The sequence below is a fragment of the Xiphophorus hellerii genome, chromosome 2, assembly GCF_003331165.1.
Source record: "Xiphophorus hellerii strain 12219 chromosome 2, Xiphophorus_hellerii-4.1, whole genome shotgun sequence".
Classification (NCBI taxonomy): domain Eukaryota; kingdom Metazoa; phylum Chordata; class Actinopteri; order Cyprinodontiformes; family Poeciliidae; genus Xiphophorus; species Xiphophorus hellerii.
This window is the reverse complement of record NC_045673.1, coordinates 13,478,652-13,492,501: the sequence shown is the minus strand read 5'-3', so window position 1 is coordinate 13,492,501 and position 13,850 is coordinate 13,478,652. Positions and strand designations below refer to the sequence as shown.

Below are 13,850 nucleotides of genomic sequence, written 5' to 3'. Positions count from 1 at the left end.
CAGATTTTTCAAACTAAAATCTGAGACTCTGCAGCTCCTCCAGAGATACCATTGACCTATTCTGTGAACAATACTTGCATTTGTGCATTACCCTTTTTAATTTTGAATGACAGATTAAATGGTGATCTGTGAGACATTCAGGGCTTTTCTCAATAACCCGAATCTACTTTAAATTTCTTCACAACTTTATTGCAGACTTGTCTGTTGTGGTACTTGAAAACAGCTGTGCAAAATTATAATCTTCTTTTATTTGTACCAAAATTTAAAAGCCATGTAATTTTCCTTCCACCTCATAATTACATGCTGATTTATCACATTTAGTCTCAGTAAAATACAGCGATTTCTATTTGGAACTTATAAAATACAAAAAAGTTGAAGATGTGTAAAAAATTTTGCAGTTTGCTCTAAAACACAACTTTAAGAAAACCACAGTCTTAGAGGAAATTACTTTTATTCCACATAGCATTTTCTGTCAAGAATAAAATGAAAGAGAATAATTACAGGAGGCAAAACACATGACATGCCATGTTTAAAAAGCAACACACGCTGAACAAAAAAGAGGGATTATGTGACGCAAAACATTTTCCTGAAAATAACCCATCATGTGACGAAGGCTCGATATCTGGCAGCTATTCAGATGGGTTTTGGATAACAACCAATAGATAGTTGTTCTCTGTAAAGACAGAAAGAACTGTGGTAAGAACAGTAGGACTATTAATTTAGCTATGAAGAGCTTGTGAGCAATAAAATGAACGCTGATCTCACCAGGAGCAACCAAGATCTCTTGTTTCTTGGAGCGAATGCGCACAAAGGTGAGGTCATTTTGAGGGTCAACATCTCTGACTGCGCTCCTCGCCAACGTAGTGAAGCTGCGAAGAAGTCTTGCATAAAGAGACGTTGTGGAGTTATCCAAAGTTGTTCTGATGGGAAGACCTTCAAAAAAGATGACAGAGTAACATTCAGATCCGTTCAGATTGTAAGAGAGTAAGACTTATTTGATCATTTCATTCTTGACTTTATCTACCTTCTGAGTTTACAATAATTGTTCCAATTACACCTTTATGCCCTTCAATCCTCTTCAGAGTCTCTTCAACATCAGCCTGTGAAAAAAACAAAGAAACGTCAAAAACAGAGAAATAACGTTTAATCACTTGAATTTAAACATTTATATCAGCTAAATACAAAGGAGATATTTTTTTACAACATATTGAGACCTTTCTGCTATTTCAAAATAGAAGACACATTATTTTTTATCAGAAAGTAACGACATTAATACAGTTTACCGTGTTTCTTTCTTACCATTTTCTCTGAGAGCTGTACCAACGGCTTGAGTTTCTCTGTTGCCTAGGGAAACGGAAGAAACGTCACACGCAGTCGGAAGTGAAGTGTAGTGGGCATTCTGTTTAGCTGGTGTGTGGTTCGGCTTCGTCGCAAAAATGCCAGAATTAGCGGTAGAAAATGTGGTGGTTCATCCGCTTGTGTTGCTCAGCGTGGTCGATCACTTTAACAGGTGAGTGAGATTTGTATTTATGTTCGTCTTAACACTAATATTTGTTGCGAAATTGTCCATTAACCGCTCACTGTAGCATAGCTAAGCTAAGGTTAGCCTTGCTGAGTCAGAGCCCCATTGAAAATGAATGGAGAGAAATGACAAGGCTAAATAGCTTAGTTAGCTAGTTGGAAGTGTTTGATATATATACACATTAAATTGGTCAACAACTTAACTCTTTTTAGTTATGATTCATGATTTCAATTATTGATACAGTAGTGATAATTCATGTATTGTTAAAGCCTCTCAAAGTGAAAACTTAGTTTAGCTCACGGCCGCGTTTATATACATTTGGTTACATTTTGACTTCGTACATACTGTATGTACACATACGTAATCTAATGCAGAATGCACCAGATTTTGCACTTTACTGTTATATTCACATGCCCATATTCCAAGATGCTAGTTATTTTCTATCTTTGAAATGAAGTAGGAAGCAAAATACTTCGCATGTCCTATCCTATAAGCTAAATTCTGTCTTTATAAACATAAGCGCACACTCTACATATTTAATTATACATGCTATAATTGTCCATGCATCCTACAACACATGTAAAGAGTACATATCCATACAGACGCATACCCATGGTCACGTCTGTGATATTCAATAAATTGTTTGGATGGTGTTTGTCAGATTAAAGATTAAATCTTTTAAAAATAACATTTAAGTGGGTATTAAACAAGCCTTCTTTTGTGAATGTCAATGTTTTTTATTATGTAATATTGTAACCTTAGATATTGCATTTTCATTTGCTGCAGATGGAGCAGCATCACAATGAACAGAAATAAAAGCTTGCAATCATCGATCTGTGTAGTTAATCTGTGTTTTACTTTGTAAGTTGAGTTACTGAAATAAATTTTCAGTAAACAAAACTATTGAATGGGTCTGTATGCAGACTTACATTCATACCAATACATAGAAGAAAACTTTTCTACATGCAAACTACACTCTGTTTGAGCTAGCTTATTTTAGCTACTGGTAAATTTTGTCTATGAAATAATACCATTTTTTAATATTCTTTTGGAATTTTTATTTATTTTTATTTTTTTTATTTTGTCCTCGCGCTGAAGATTTGAAAAACGTAATTCTCCTTTATTCACCTTTTCTGTCCAAGAATAAATTTTACATGTTTAGGGGCAGCATGTTGTCTGGATTTGCAAACTATTTGTGCAGCTTTGTATTGGATCAGATGACATCTAAAGTAGCATGTTGGTATATTACAAAAGTTAATCAAGTTTAATTTACCCACACTTAACTCTTTGGTTTATTTTAACTGCAGGATAGGAAAAATTGGAAATCAGAAGCGAGTTGTGGGTGTTCTCCTGGGATCATGGCACAAAAAGGTTCTTGATGTCTCCAATAGTTTTGCAGGTAAGTATCAGCATGAAATAAGTAATTTCTATTGTTTGGATCTTGTTGGACCGCTCGATAAAGAAAAAATATCTCACAGCTCCCTTACTTGATCCTTATCACGGAACAATTTTGGGCTTCCAAGTCTTTCTCCTGATTACTGCATGCATAAAATTGTTGCCAATTAGTGAACGTAACTCATTTGTACTTTGGTTATCTGTAAAAATGACAAGCGATAACCCTAAACATTAGGAGGTGGGCCAAAGTAAAACAAACCAAAAATCCTTTTTGTAATATTTCAAAAGAAAATGGTTCTAAATGTCATGCAAGTTTTGTCATGAATTTTTAAAAAAGTCTTAAGATGCCAGAAAGCAACATAATTCATTGCTTAAATTTAAACATGCTTGTGTGACAAAACATTGTGTTGTGTCTTTTTAGTGCCATTTGATGAAGACGATAAAGACGACTCTGTATGGTTCCTGGATCATGACTACCTTGAGAACATGTATGGCATGTTTAAGAAAGTTAATGGTAAGAGAGTGAACATGCGTTGGTGTTGGATCATTTTGGGCCATTTTTTACTTTGTGTTCACCTGTTTTTAACCGTGTTTTGCTTTTTTAGCCCGAGAAAGGATAGTTGGGTGGTACCACACAGGACCCAAGCTCCATAAAAATGACATTGCCATCAATGAGCTCATCAAGCGGTATTGTACCAACTCGGTAAGCATCGCTGTCACCTCATCTGGACATGTCTTTGTTCATTCTGGTGATGAACGCCTTTCATATCCCCTACTTTTCCACCAGGTTTTAGTCATCATCGATGTGAAGCCCAAAGATCTTGGACTTCCCACAGAAGCATACATCTCAGTGGAGGAAATACATGATGTAAGTAGTGCGTTAAGACTAGTTTAAACATATATTTTTGTTTAGTTTGCATATAAAAAAAATTATTGACCGTGTATTTTTTTTCTAGGATGGCACTCCAACGTCTAAGACATTTGAACACGTCACCAGTGAAATTGGAGCTGAAGAAGCAGAAGAAGTGGGAGTGGAGCATCTGCTGAGGTACAACACAAACTCACCACCTGCCTCATCACCCTGAGTGATTACTCTTCATAGTTAATGCTTGTGCTGCTTTAGGACAAACCCTTGAGACATGTTTGAGTCCGCTTGATTAAGACAAAATACTCATCTCCTTCCTGATTTCTCCTCTGCCGTACCCTGACTCCAGAGACATCAAGGACACCACAGTGGGAACTCTGTCACAGCGCATCACAAACCAAGTTCACGGCCTGAAGGGACTCAACTCAAAGCTGTTGGACATCCGCTCCTACCTAGAGAGAGTGGCTGCAGGAAAACTTCCCTATTAACCATCAGATCATCTACCAGCTGCAGGATGTCTTCAACCTGCTGCCAGATGTAAACCTACTGGTAAGATGTTGCAGCTGACTGACAATTACTTACTGTAACTGTATTGTACGTTGTGTCCGCTCCTTGAACATGTGGCTAAACAGCTCGTTGTTGGTCTCAACTCAACATGAAACCCTGTTTTAGAAAGCATTTTGCTCCTCTATGTGGAGTTTAAGATTGGCTTTCACAGGTTCTCGATAGTGGCTTCAACATACTTTCAATTTGGTTGAGATTGTTAATACTTATGTCTTGCAATATTGCAAAAATACCCACTGCTAGTTAAAAGATAGAATCTGAATTTTCAAAACCTTACAAGCACTCTAGGTTTCAGTTAAAAACCATTTCCCCTATATTTTGTGTTTTTAATTATTTAATTCTTTAATTCTAGGCCTTAGAGTCCAACCAAAGTCATTTAAATTCATTAAAACTGGAAAAGAAATGATTTATGTTAAAGAAAAATACAGAATGTAAACAAATGTGTTTTCTGTGGCCACAGTTTTCAGCTATTGAGTGAGAGAACTCAGAATATTCATATAAAAAAGTAAAAAATGACTAAGACTTTGTTTGGTTTTGACACAAAACCAAACAAAGTCTTTGTTTTTTTCTTATTTGACCTGTTATAACTGGATCAAAAAAATCCAATAAAGTAGCGTTTTTTTTACTCTGCTGGCTCAAAGTCAACGTCTGCATTGTGGTTTTGTATAATTTATTGTCCATACAGATAATAAGACCCAACTAGGGAAAAAAATCTATTTAAAATGTATGCGTTATGTGAAATAAATATTTTTGAAATTCAGGATATATTGGTATTGATGAGCTGATTTTTAAAAAAATGTTTTTGTTATTGAATGCATTTTGCTGCAGGAGTTCACTAAAGCCTTTTACCTGAAGACCAACGACCAGATGCTGGTGGTCTACCTGGCCTCGCTCATTCGCTCTGTGGTGGCCCTGCACAACCTGATCAACAACAAGATTTCCAACAGAGATGCGGAAAAGAAGGAAGGGCAGGAAAAGGAGGAAGGGAAGAAAGAGAAGAAGGATGACAAAGAGAAAAAAGACTGAAAAAGACAAAGACAAGGAGAAAGAAAAGGCTGATAGTGCCAAAAAAGATGAGAAGAAGAAGAAATGAGTGCTCTTCCTCTGTGGTCTCTCAAATCACACCATCTTCAGCAGGATGGCGTTCTACTTTCTGCCCCTCTGTATGTGGGTCTGAGACTAAAAGTAGGACTCTAAATGGGGAATTGTGTCATTTGAGATTTGGCCTCCTGGTAACAACTTGCCACTCAAAGACTGCTATTATCGTAACGAGATGATGACATTTGCTCTCCAGTGTTCTGAGCTGTGAGAACATGTTTATGTGTTTTCATAGTTGCCATCCTCTTGGTGTTTTGTAAAATGGAGTAAAAAGGATATTGTTTCTGTATCACTCATTAAATTCGGAGCAAAGTAAAAGTTTGTTTTTGTAGATTTGTTCGCCTTTTGTCATAAAAAAAGTCAATAAAAACTTGCTTGTTTTTTTTGGATATATTTGTTGACAGATAGAACTTTCAAACTATGTAAATTTTTGCAAAGGAGTTGTTTAATTGCATTATGTTTAGATGGCCAGTTGGACTGAAGTGAAAAGGAAAAGGTCAATGATGCATGTTGTCTTATTTATTTGTATTTAGCGTTACACGTGATTAAATAAACCAATATGTGGTTTGTTTGTAGATTAAGATTGCCTAGAAGCTGCATTGATAACTGGCTCTGATTCTACAAGAGTACACTTTAAATAACTTTTTTAAAATGTCCATTATCAGTATTATAATAGATCCTATAATCTGTCCAGATTCTGAGGTAAATTGTTTACAATCTGGATCACAAACCACAATAAGCAATAAGATTATGTTTATTTTACAGGTTAGATTCATATATCAGTTGATTTTATGTAATGTGATTGATGGCAAATGTTTATTAGTCACACTTTTTTACCTAATCAACAGCAGAAATGCTGACATTACTTATATAACTACTGCAGGGAAAGAGGGAAAACTTAAGCTATTTTAAAGGCTTAAGATTTTCAGATTTTTTAAAATTTGCAGCACAGGATGGAAAACAACCTAATTATTATGTAATTTGTGTGATAATATAGGATGTTTGCTTTGGGCAAATATACCACATAATTGCAACAGATACTATGTCAAAAATGATCACAGATGCATTCCATCTCAACATTATTGAATTTCTAGTTATAAGAGAACCAAGTGACAGCGCTTAACACAGATAAACGGTTTATCCACTAGCAGTGGGAGAATCCCCTCCTGCCACTACCCCAGCTAATTAAAATGTAAGAAATCATCGTAAATTCCTGAGGTGGAATAAAATCTAAAGCACAAATCACACAATACTTTCTTTATAATCAACACTGGTGGGCTATTGAGACTTGTTGACAGATTAAATATACTTCAATCTGGCACGTGTGCCCCCGACTGATATTGCTCTGGGCGAGTGCCCACATGGCTCTAGTCAAAAGGCTCTGCACTTTTTAAACTAAATTATTATTATTTTTTACATTTCATCAATAATTTTCATCAAGCATATTGATGAAAATGTTAGATACAATTAAATATTGGTTTAAAAACTCAAATGGTCTTTTTTTTTTTTTTTTAGGCGTTTTATATTTGAGCGCTTTTTAAATAGTAGAAATTTGCAACAACAAAAAAAAACCCTATTCGCAAATTATTTCATAGACATATATCTTTTTTTCCTTTCTGCTGTAATAAGATACTACAATAATCCGAGATCTACTATAAAGCCAGATCAGTGCGCAGTGAACGCGGCGCGCTTACTTCGGAACAGAAACGTCTTCAATTTTGTGTTTTATGTCTTTTTTTTACTGCGTCATCTCGCCTCTTCGGCTCAAAACTCGCCTTTCATCAGCGGCAGTTTCCTAAAACGCCGGCAGCGCCACTATAGCGCTAGTGGTTGCGTTATCCGTGGTTGTGTCGCAGAAATCAGATTATTGGGCAGGTAAACTGGATTCTGACGTAGAGGGCTTAAACCCCGACCGGGAAGCGGAGGAGCGTCGCGGCCGGAAGCATCGGTTTAGGAGGGGCGCAGCTCAGCCAGGCTCCTCCTTTTCTCCTCTTTTTAAGAGCTGGGCATGACTCCGGGATAAATCTCTGCGGCTGAACGGAACGGAGGAACATGGCTTCGTATCTGCAGGTGAGGCTGTCGGCTCCCAGCCGGCGGAGCTGAGATAACTTGTTCACTTGTCAGGGTGTGGTTTATGAGCTGCATCGGCTACCGGCTGTAGGCCGTTACCAGAGAAGACTCCTGCTCAGATCCTTCTCGTCTTAATTTTGCTCTGCAGCTGTCACGCACGCCTTAATCCAATTTCTCTTCAGGGGGATAAACAGGTGGTTGGGTGGGCTTTTGCATTCCCCTAATGGACTGACCAGACAAATGTTTGCTTGTTGCTGTCTCAGATCGCAGATGATGAGAAAGGACATGATCTAGACCTATTCTGTGTGCCCAGACATTATGAGAGCGATCTGGACAAGGTGATCATCCCCCATGGACTCATCATGGACAGGTGAGGCACCCTCAGTGGGAAACACCTGTTGTATATTTGTCGAGTCAGCTTCTGGACATCTCACTCTCCTTCACTGCATATGTCCTGAATTATAACGTCAGCTATGATCACTCCTTCAGGATGTCCTGCTGTTGATAATATGGTGAACACTTGATCAAAAAGTTTATTTCCATAACAGTGATATATTTAAAGCTTTTATTTCTGTCCATTCTGATTACTAGGACAGAACAAATGAAAACCTGCATTTCAGTTTCTTTCATTGTTGCATTAGTAGAAATATCCGACTGAAAGTTATGTCCAAGTACTGTACAGAATTTGCATTCAATACTGGGTTGGGGCTCCTTTTCAAACGAATTACTGCATCAGTGGTGCATGCGTGTTAATTATCAACTTGATAAAACACTGAGGCACTATCACCTGCAGATGACATAACTTCCCAAATCAACCCCGGTTGTGGAAACTTCTTACTGGATCTCAAGCAGCTTGGATTTTGAGCCTTTTCACTGTTCCTCTAGTCTGTGAGATTTTGATTCCCAAATTACATGCACATTTTTTTTTCTAAAGACTGGCGTTGGTCAACAATTCAGTCCTTCTTTCCCTCCTTAGTCCATTGAAGATGCGTCTGATGCTGTCTGTATTGTGTGACGGCTCTTGCAGCACAGACTCCAGCTGGAGTTCATTGCCTTGTTCCAAACTCTTAAATGTTCTTCGCCTCACACTCCTGCAAAGGCTAACTCTGTTGGCAGTGCAACTTTTTATACCACTTTTTTTTTGTTTGTTTTTTCCTTCCTGAACTTTCCAATACCATATTTGGATCTGTGAACTCCCAGCTCCTTTAGCAAGAATTTAGTGACTTATGCTTTTTCCATCTATGTTTAAGTTGAATAAAAGTACAATTTGTAAAGAAATTTTTTTTAAACTATTATTGGTCTCGTGTAAGTAATTTTCTGTTCCTGAATTTTGGGTTTTCATTAGTTGCATACTTGATATTTATCAGTCAGCATGTATATAAAACCCAAAACTGAAAAAAAAACAAACATTTTGCATTTGAACTGATGTATATTATTTACAGAAAATTATGAAAGTTATGTCACAAACTAATATGAAAAAAGCAAAAGTAACAATATGATGCATTAATTGAAAGGTGGGGCTGCTAAAAAGCTTTTCTTGATTTCCTGAGTAAATTATGCTCCATTCTACTGCAGCGTGTCAACCTCTTTCCTGCAGGACGGAGCGTCTGGCCCGTGACATAATCCAGGACATGGGGGGACACCACATCGTGGCTCTGTGTGTGCTGAAGGGGGGCTACAAGTTCTTTGCAGACCTCCTGGACTACATTAAAGTGCTCAACCACAACAGCGATAAATCAGTCCCACTGACGGTGGATTTCATTAGAGTGAAGAGCTACTGCGTAAGCTACCTTACTCATTACATTTCCTGGAGCCACTTGTGCACCGCATTTGGCAAGATACCAGTGAGAGTGATCTATAAATGATAAGTCTCCTTCTGCATTGCGCATAATGTGGAGATTTAGTAGGCTGTGCAGAGTGAGTTTGGACATTTGAATCCCAATCTGGAGTTGCTGAAGTGAGTCATTATGTTTTTTTGTATGTGTCACCTAGAATGATAAGTCAACAAACAGTGTTAGAGTGATAGGAGGAGACGAGCTTTCCAACCTAGCAGGGAAGGTGAGTCTTCTCCAAGTGCATGAGCTCATACATTCTCTGCAGTAAATCTGGATATTTACTACTTCTTTGCTTTTTCTCCTCCCTGCAGAATGTATTAATCGTTGAGGTAAGAGTCTGGTGGATGTGCAGGTCTAATGTTTGTTTAACTTGGCATTTATCACCTGACTAGAGTAAAAATACCTCGATAATTGATTTACATGCGTTTTGCAAAGCAAATTTCTAGAGTTTACCAGACTAGAGCTTGTGGTTGTCACTGTCCACTCAGTTTGCTTGCTTCTATTAAGCATTCTCACACACAGTCATCTGTAGTTCCTATTTTCACAAATGTTACATTTAAGAAGTGCATTCTCTCTGTTTTTTTTTTTTTGTGACCACTTCCTGCTGCTATGTAAGGACATCGTAGAGACTGGAAGGACGATGCAGACATTACTTTCCCGGCTGAGTGAATGCAATCCCAAAATGGTTAAAGTTGTGAGGTAGGCGCCACCCTGACGCAGCACAGGGCACAGACAGCTGAATTACACACCACAACTTTAACTGACTAGTACATCGTACAGAGTGTGTCAACAGTGCTCTTAGGCTAATGGATACCTGAATTAGAGATGTAATGTGACAGAGGGAGGGAGGAACTTAAGAGTTAATCTGCTGCTCTATAAACTGCTCTGTGGAGGCAGAGGATATTTTTTCCTCTTATGTTTTCCTGAGGTCTTTAAAAAAAAGAAATACAGATTTAAAAAAAAAAAAAATTCCCACACAGACTATATACTAACCAAAATAGTGCAAGGCAAAACGCTTCATAAAAAATATTAAGCTGTTGCAGGATATTTCTACTTGTTATTGTGTTGAAAAGGCTGCCTGGATTTTTTTTTTCTTTTTTAAGGTTTTTGATTAATTTCTCCAATATTTTCTAAATTATCTTTCCAGCCTTCTGGTGAAGAGGACTCCAAGGAGTTCGGGCTATAGACCAGACTGTGAGCATCTCTTTACTCACTAGTGTGTTGCAGTTCATAATGATGGTGTTCATTTCATGCCTGCCACTCAGCTGTGCCTCTTGTTCTTTGGTAAAAGCAGGATTAGTGTTGGTTTAATGAAAATCTACAACAACATTTTTTATTTATTTTTTTGGCATGTACTAATTCATGCCTGCTTGCACCCAGTTCACAGAGTCTGTGGTTACGTAAGGCTTTTAGGTTTGAGTGGGATAATCTCTTCAAGATTTCCCCTCAAGGACAGCTGTTACTGTAAGCGTTTTTTTGACTTTCCGCTAATGCCCGACTGACACCTTAATCATAGCCTTGCAGAAACGGCAGGCGACCAATGATGGTTTCTTCACTACAGAGTCAATTAGAGTGAATATCTGATCATTTTACCCCTTCTGCACCTAAGAATAGCCAGGGTTCCTTAAATAACTTGCAGTGAGTTTCTATATTTGTTGCAGACATTGGTTTTGAAGTACCGGATGCCTTCCTGGTGGGGTACGCTCTGGACTACAATGAATACTTCAGAGATCTCAGTGTAAGTGATGCAACCCCCCCCCCCCCCCCCCAAAAAAAAAAACACATTCAACTGTGTTCCACTTTGGTGTATTTTAGCTGTATAAATGTACACCTTTTTTTTTTTTTTTTTACTCCAATCACTACAAATATGGGAAACTAATGCCTCTGGCTTTGAATGTAGTCAAATAAAACAGACTTCAGACTTGACTTCCAACTTGAATCAGCAAAAGTACAACAAAGACTAAACAGACCAGTCACTGGCTGCTCTGTCAGCTCAGTCTCAAAATTGTTGCTGCTCATGCATGTACAGCTACACCCTTCATTTATCTTGACAATGATACTGGTGTTATTGTCATTAATTTGTCTGTAATTTCCTTCCCCACTATCTTTATGGCAGCAAACCGTGAACTGACTCGGTATGCTGCCCCCTGTTGATCACTTGAAGTGTTTGCTCACAAGTACTTTTCAAAATTGTAGTCTAATGTCTATAATGCACATCCTTACAAAAAGGTCTTTTATTTTAAAAATTAAACCATCATGAACCACATGGCGGTAATGCAGACCTTCATCACCGCCATGTAATTAAATCGCCAAAAAGCAGCAGAAGACAAAAGCAATAAAAAGGTCTTTTGAAATTTTCAAATACATTTACTGTATATGATTTCAATTTAATATTTATCCTCAAGTGATGAAAACATTTCCTTCAGTCATTAGAGACTTGAGGCTGGACATGGATGGGAAACTGTAATTTTTCAGTCCAATTGTTAAATGTTTTGTGTGTGTGTGTGTGTGTTGCCTTAAATTAAAAAACAAAACTGTATGCTAATTGCACAAAGTATATTATGTTACTGTAACATGGTCCACTTGTTTGCAAACTATCAGCCACTTGAAAATCCTCAGTTCTTTTGCACTTTTTGCACCTGAGATCTTCAAATGATTTGAGAGAAGGCTGGCAACAAATTAAGAGTGACTTTCCAACAGCCATCTAGTCCTGGTATAAGTCTGTCCTTTTGGCCTTTTAAATGATTCCCACATTATTTTGTTCACACGTGAATCTAGCAGATAAGTGAGGATTTGTATCTTGATGTGACCACATACATTAATCTGCAAAGAAAATGACTTAAACACCCTCTCATACAAGAGTTTTTGGCCAGGATAGGAGTTGTTTTTAAGGTGAACGTCTCATGAAGTCAGACTCCTCCTTGTAGGACTGAAGAGGCTAAAGTCCTTGTGCTGTTTAGGAAATCAACTTCTCGTCAGAGAGCTGCTGCTGTCTCCTATTTCCGTGAGGCTGCAGTCTAAAACAGTGAAGTTGTGTAATATTAGCAGGAGAAGAAATTCACACGTCAGACAGCTGAATGACATTGAGGCCTGACTTGACTGTCGGAGGGGAAGTGCAAGGCACAGCTGGCTAATTAGTGTCAACTGAGCTGTTTGAGTAAAAAGCTTCCATGTGTCGAGCGACTTCATCGTTTTAGTTTTCAGGTTTTGATATGGAAACATACTGTCTAGTCATCGTGCATGTAGGATGCCTTTTTTCTATTTTTTTTGTTTATGCAAATTTTATAAATAGATGCAGCAGGAAATGTTTGATAGAAATGGTGTTTATCAAAAGCTTTGTTTTTGTGCATAACTGAATTTTTAAAACTTGTTACTCCACTAACTGGGGTACAGACTTGGAACTGTTCAATTCTTTAAAATTTGAACAGGAAACAGTCTCCAGTGATTCACTTTGTTCTCATGGATTTCACTTTTTTGCAGCACATCTGTATACTGAATGATCAAGCCAAGGAGAAGTACAAAGTATGAGTTCAAAGTGTTGCAGATGTGACTCCCTGAAGACTTGGACCACTGTGATGGACCCTGCTTAGCTTTATTGTGTTTTTGAATCTTATTTATTTTTATATATGACAATCCACAAAACATATGACCTGTGGTATGTTATGGACCTTAAGAACATTTCTTTTCTTCATCCTTATTAAAAAGTGGGATTAATTATGTATGTTAGATATATTTTTGTTGTTGAATTTTAATTATTTCCCATATTTATGTTTATAGACTTTAGCTGTAAAGCTGTGAAATTGTTTTAGACACTGAGAAGAAAGAATGTCTTTAATTTATTAATCAGGTCTTGTCTATATACTTGAGCTGTTCATAGCTTTTGACCTCAGAGTTGTGCTTTCGATTCGAAATGCTGAGAAAACTTCTCATTGTTCTATAAATTTGTTTGTAATACGATATATGCTTATATTTCATGTTTTCATTAAGAAACAGTTTACAGCAATACAAGTCCCATTAAAACCATGAATCCTTCGTCTGGTATAGTTTCTTAGTTGCTTATAGTTCCCAGGTTCTCATTTTAAGAGCTAATGTGTGTAAATCTGAAACTATCTATGGGTTGAAATTCCTTTGTTTCATCATTTCACCTTAAGTATATCTTTATTTATTCATGTTTATTTCTTTTTTCACATTTTTACTATCAAATGTGGTATAACTGAGTTGTGTTCACAGCCTGCCTTTCTCACACATCTGTAAAGTTCTGTCAACACATTTTCATAAACTGAGATTGGACATTTGCAATTGTCACTCCAAAACATTAACGTTGTTTGACTTATGTCTAATACTTTTCATTTTGCATAAGAGCATTTACTTCACTCTCTCATGACTCATCACTCAGTTTGATAAGTCATGATTTCAGAGGTGACATCCAGATGGTATGGTCAGAAGTTGGGAGTAAATGCCATGACAGCATGAATGCACCTTGTCTTGAATAGTTGGTGGT

At 37.3% G+C, this 13,850-nt stretch overlaps 3 protein-coding genes across 4 annotated transcripts; 2 read left to right on the top strand and 1 right to left on the bottom strand.

Annotated features, from left to right (window-relative positions):
• Window positions 1–434: 434 nt before the first annotated feature.
• On the bottom strand, window positions 435–1,401 carry LOC116729459 (dynein light chain roadblock-type 2). Its single transcript, XM_032578035.1, has 4 exons — window positions 1,300–1,401; window positions 1,025–1,100; window positions 766–933; window positions 435–673 (listed from the first exon to the last, which is right to left on the bottom strand). The coding sequence occupies exons 1-4, from the start codon at window positions 1,300–1,302 to the stop codon at window positions 630–632; spliced, it is 291 nt and encodes a 96-aa protein (XP_032433926.1). The 5' UTR covers window positions 1,303–1,401; the 3' UTR covers window positions 435–629.
• psmd7 (proteasome 26S subunit, non-ATPase 7) lies at window positions 1,348–5,833 on the top strand. Its single transcript, XM_032577886.1, is given in 10 exon segments — window positions 1,348–1,510; window positions 2,830–2,921; window positions 3,339–3,431; window positions 3,523–3,620; window positions 3,705–3,785; window positions 3,874–3,965; window positions 4,132–4,261; window positions 4,263–4,331; window positions 5,175–5,378; window positions 5,380–5,833. Coding segments are annotated over 10 exon segments (993 nt in total). The 5' UTR covers window positions 1,348–1,436; the 3' UTR covers window positions 5,440–5,833.
• Window positions 5,834–7,111: 1,278 nt separating this feature from the next.
• Window positions 7,112–13,382, top strand: hprt1l (hypoxanthine phosphoribosyltransferase 1, like). 2 transcript variants are annotated; one of them, XM_032577952.1, is made up of 9 exons: window positions 7,112–7,514; window positions 7,828–7,884; window positions 9,112–9,295; window positions 9,507–9,572; window positions 9,661–9,678; window positions 9,966–10,048; window positions 10,497–10,543; window positions 11,011–11,087; window positions 12,830–13,382. In XM_032577952.1, the coding sequence occupies exons 2-9, from the start codon at window positions 7,877–7,879 to the stop codon at window positions 12,875–12,877; spliced, it is 531 nt and encodes a 176-aa protein (XP_032433843.1). In that variant the 5' UTR covers window positions 7,112–7,514; window positions 7,828–7,876; the 3' UTR covers window positions 12,878–13,382. The 2 variants fall into 2 exon arrangements, with proteins under 2 accessions (XP_032433843.1, XP_032433834.1); XM_032577943.1 differs by having other exon boundaries at window positions 7,778–7,884.
• The last annotated feature ends 468 nt before the right edge of the window (window positions 13,383–13,850 follow it).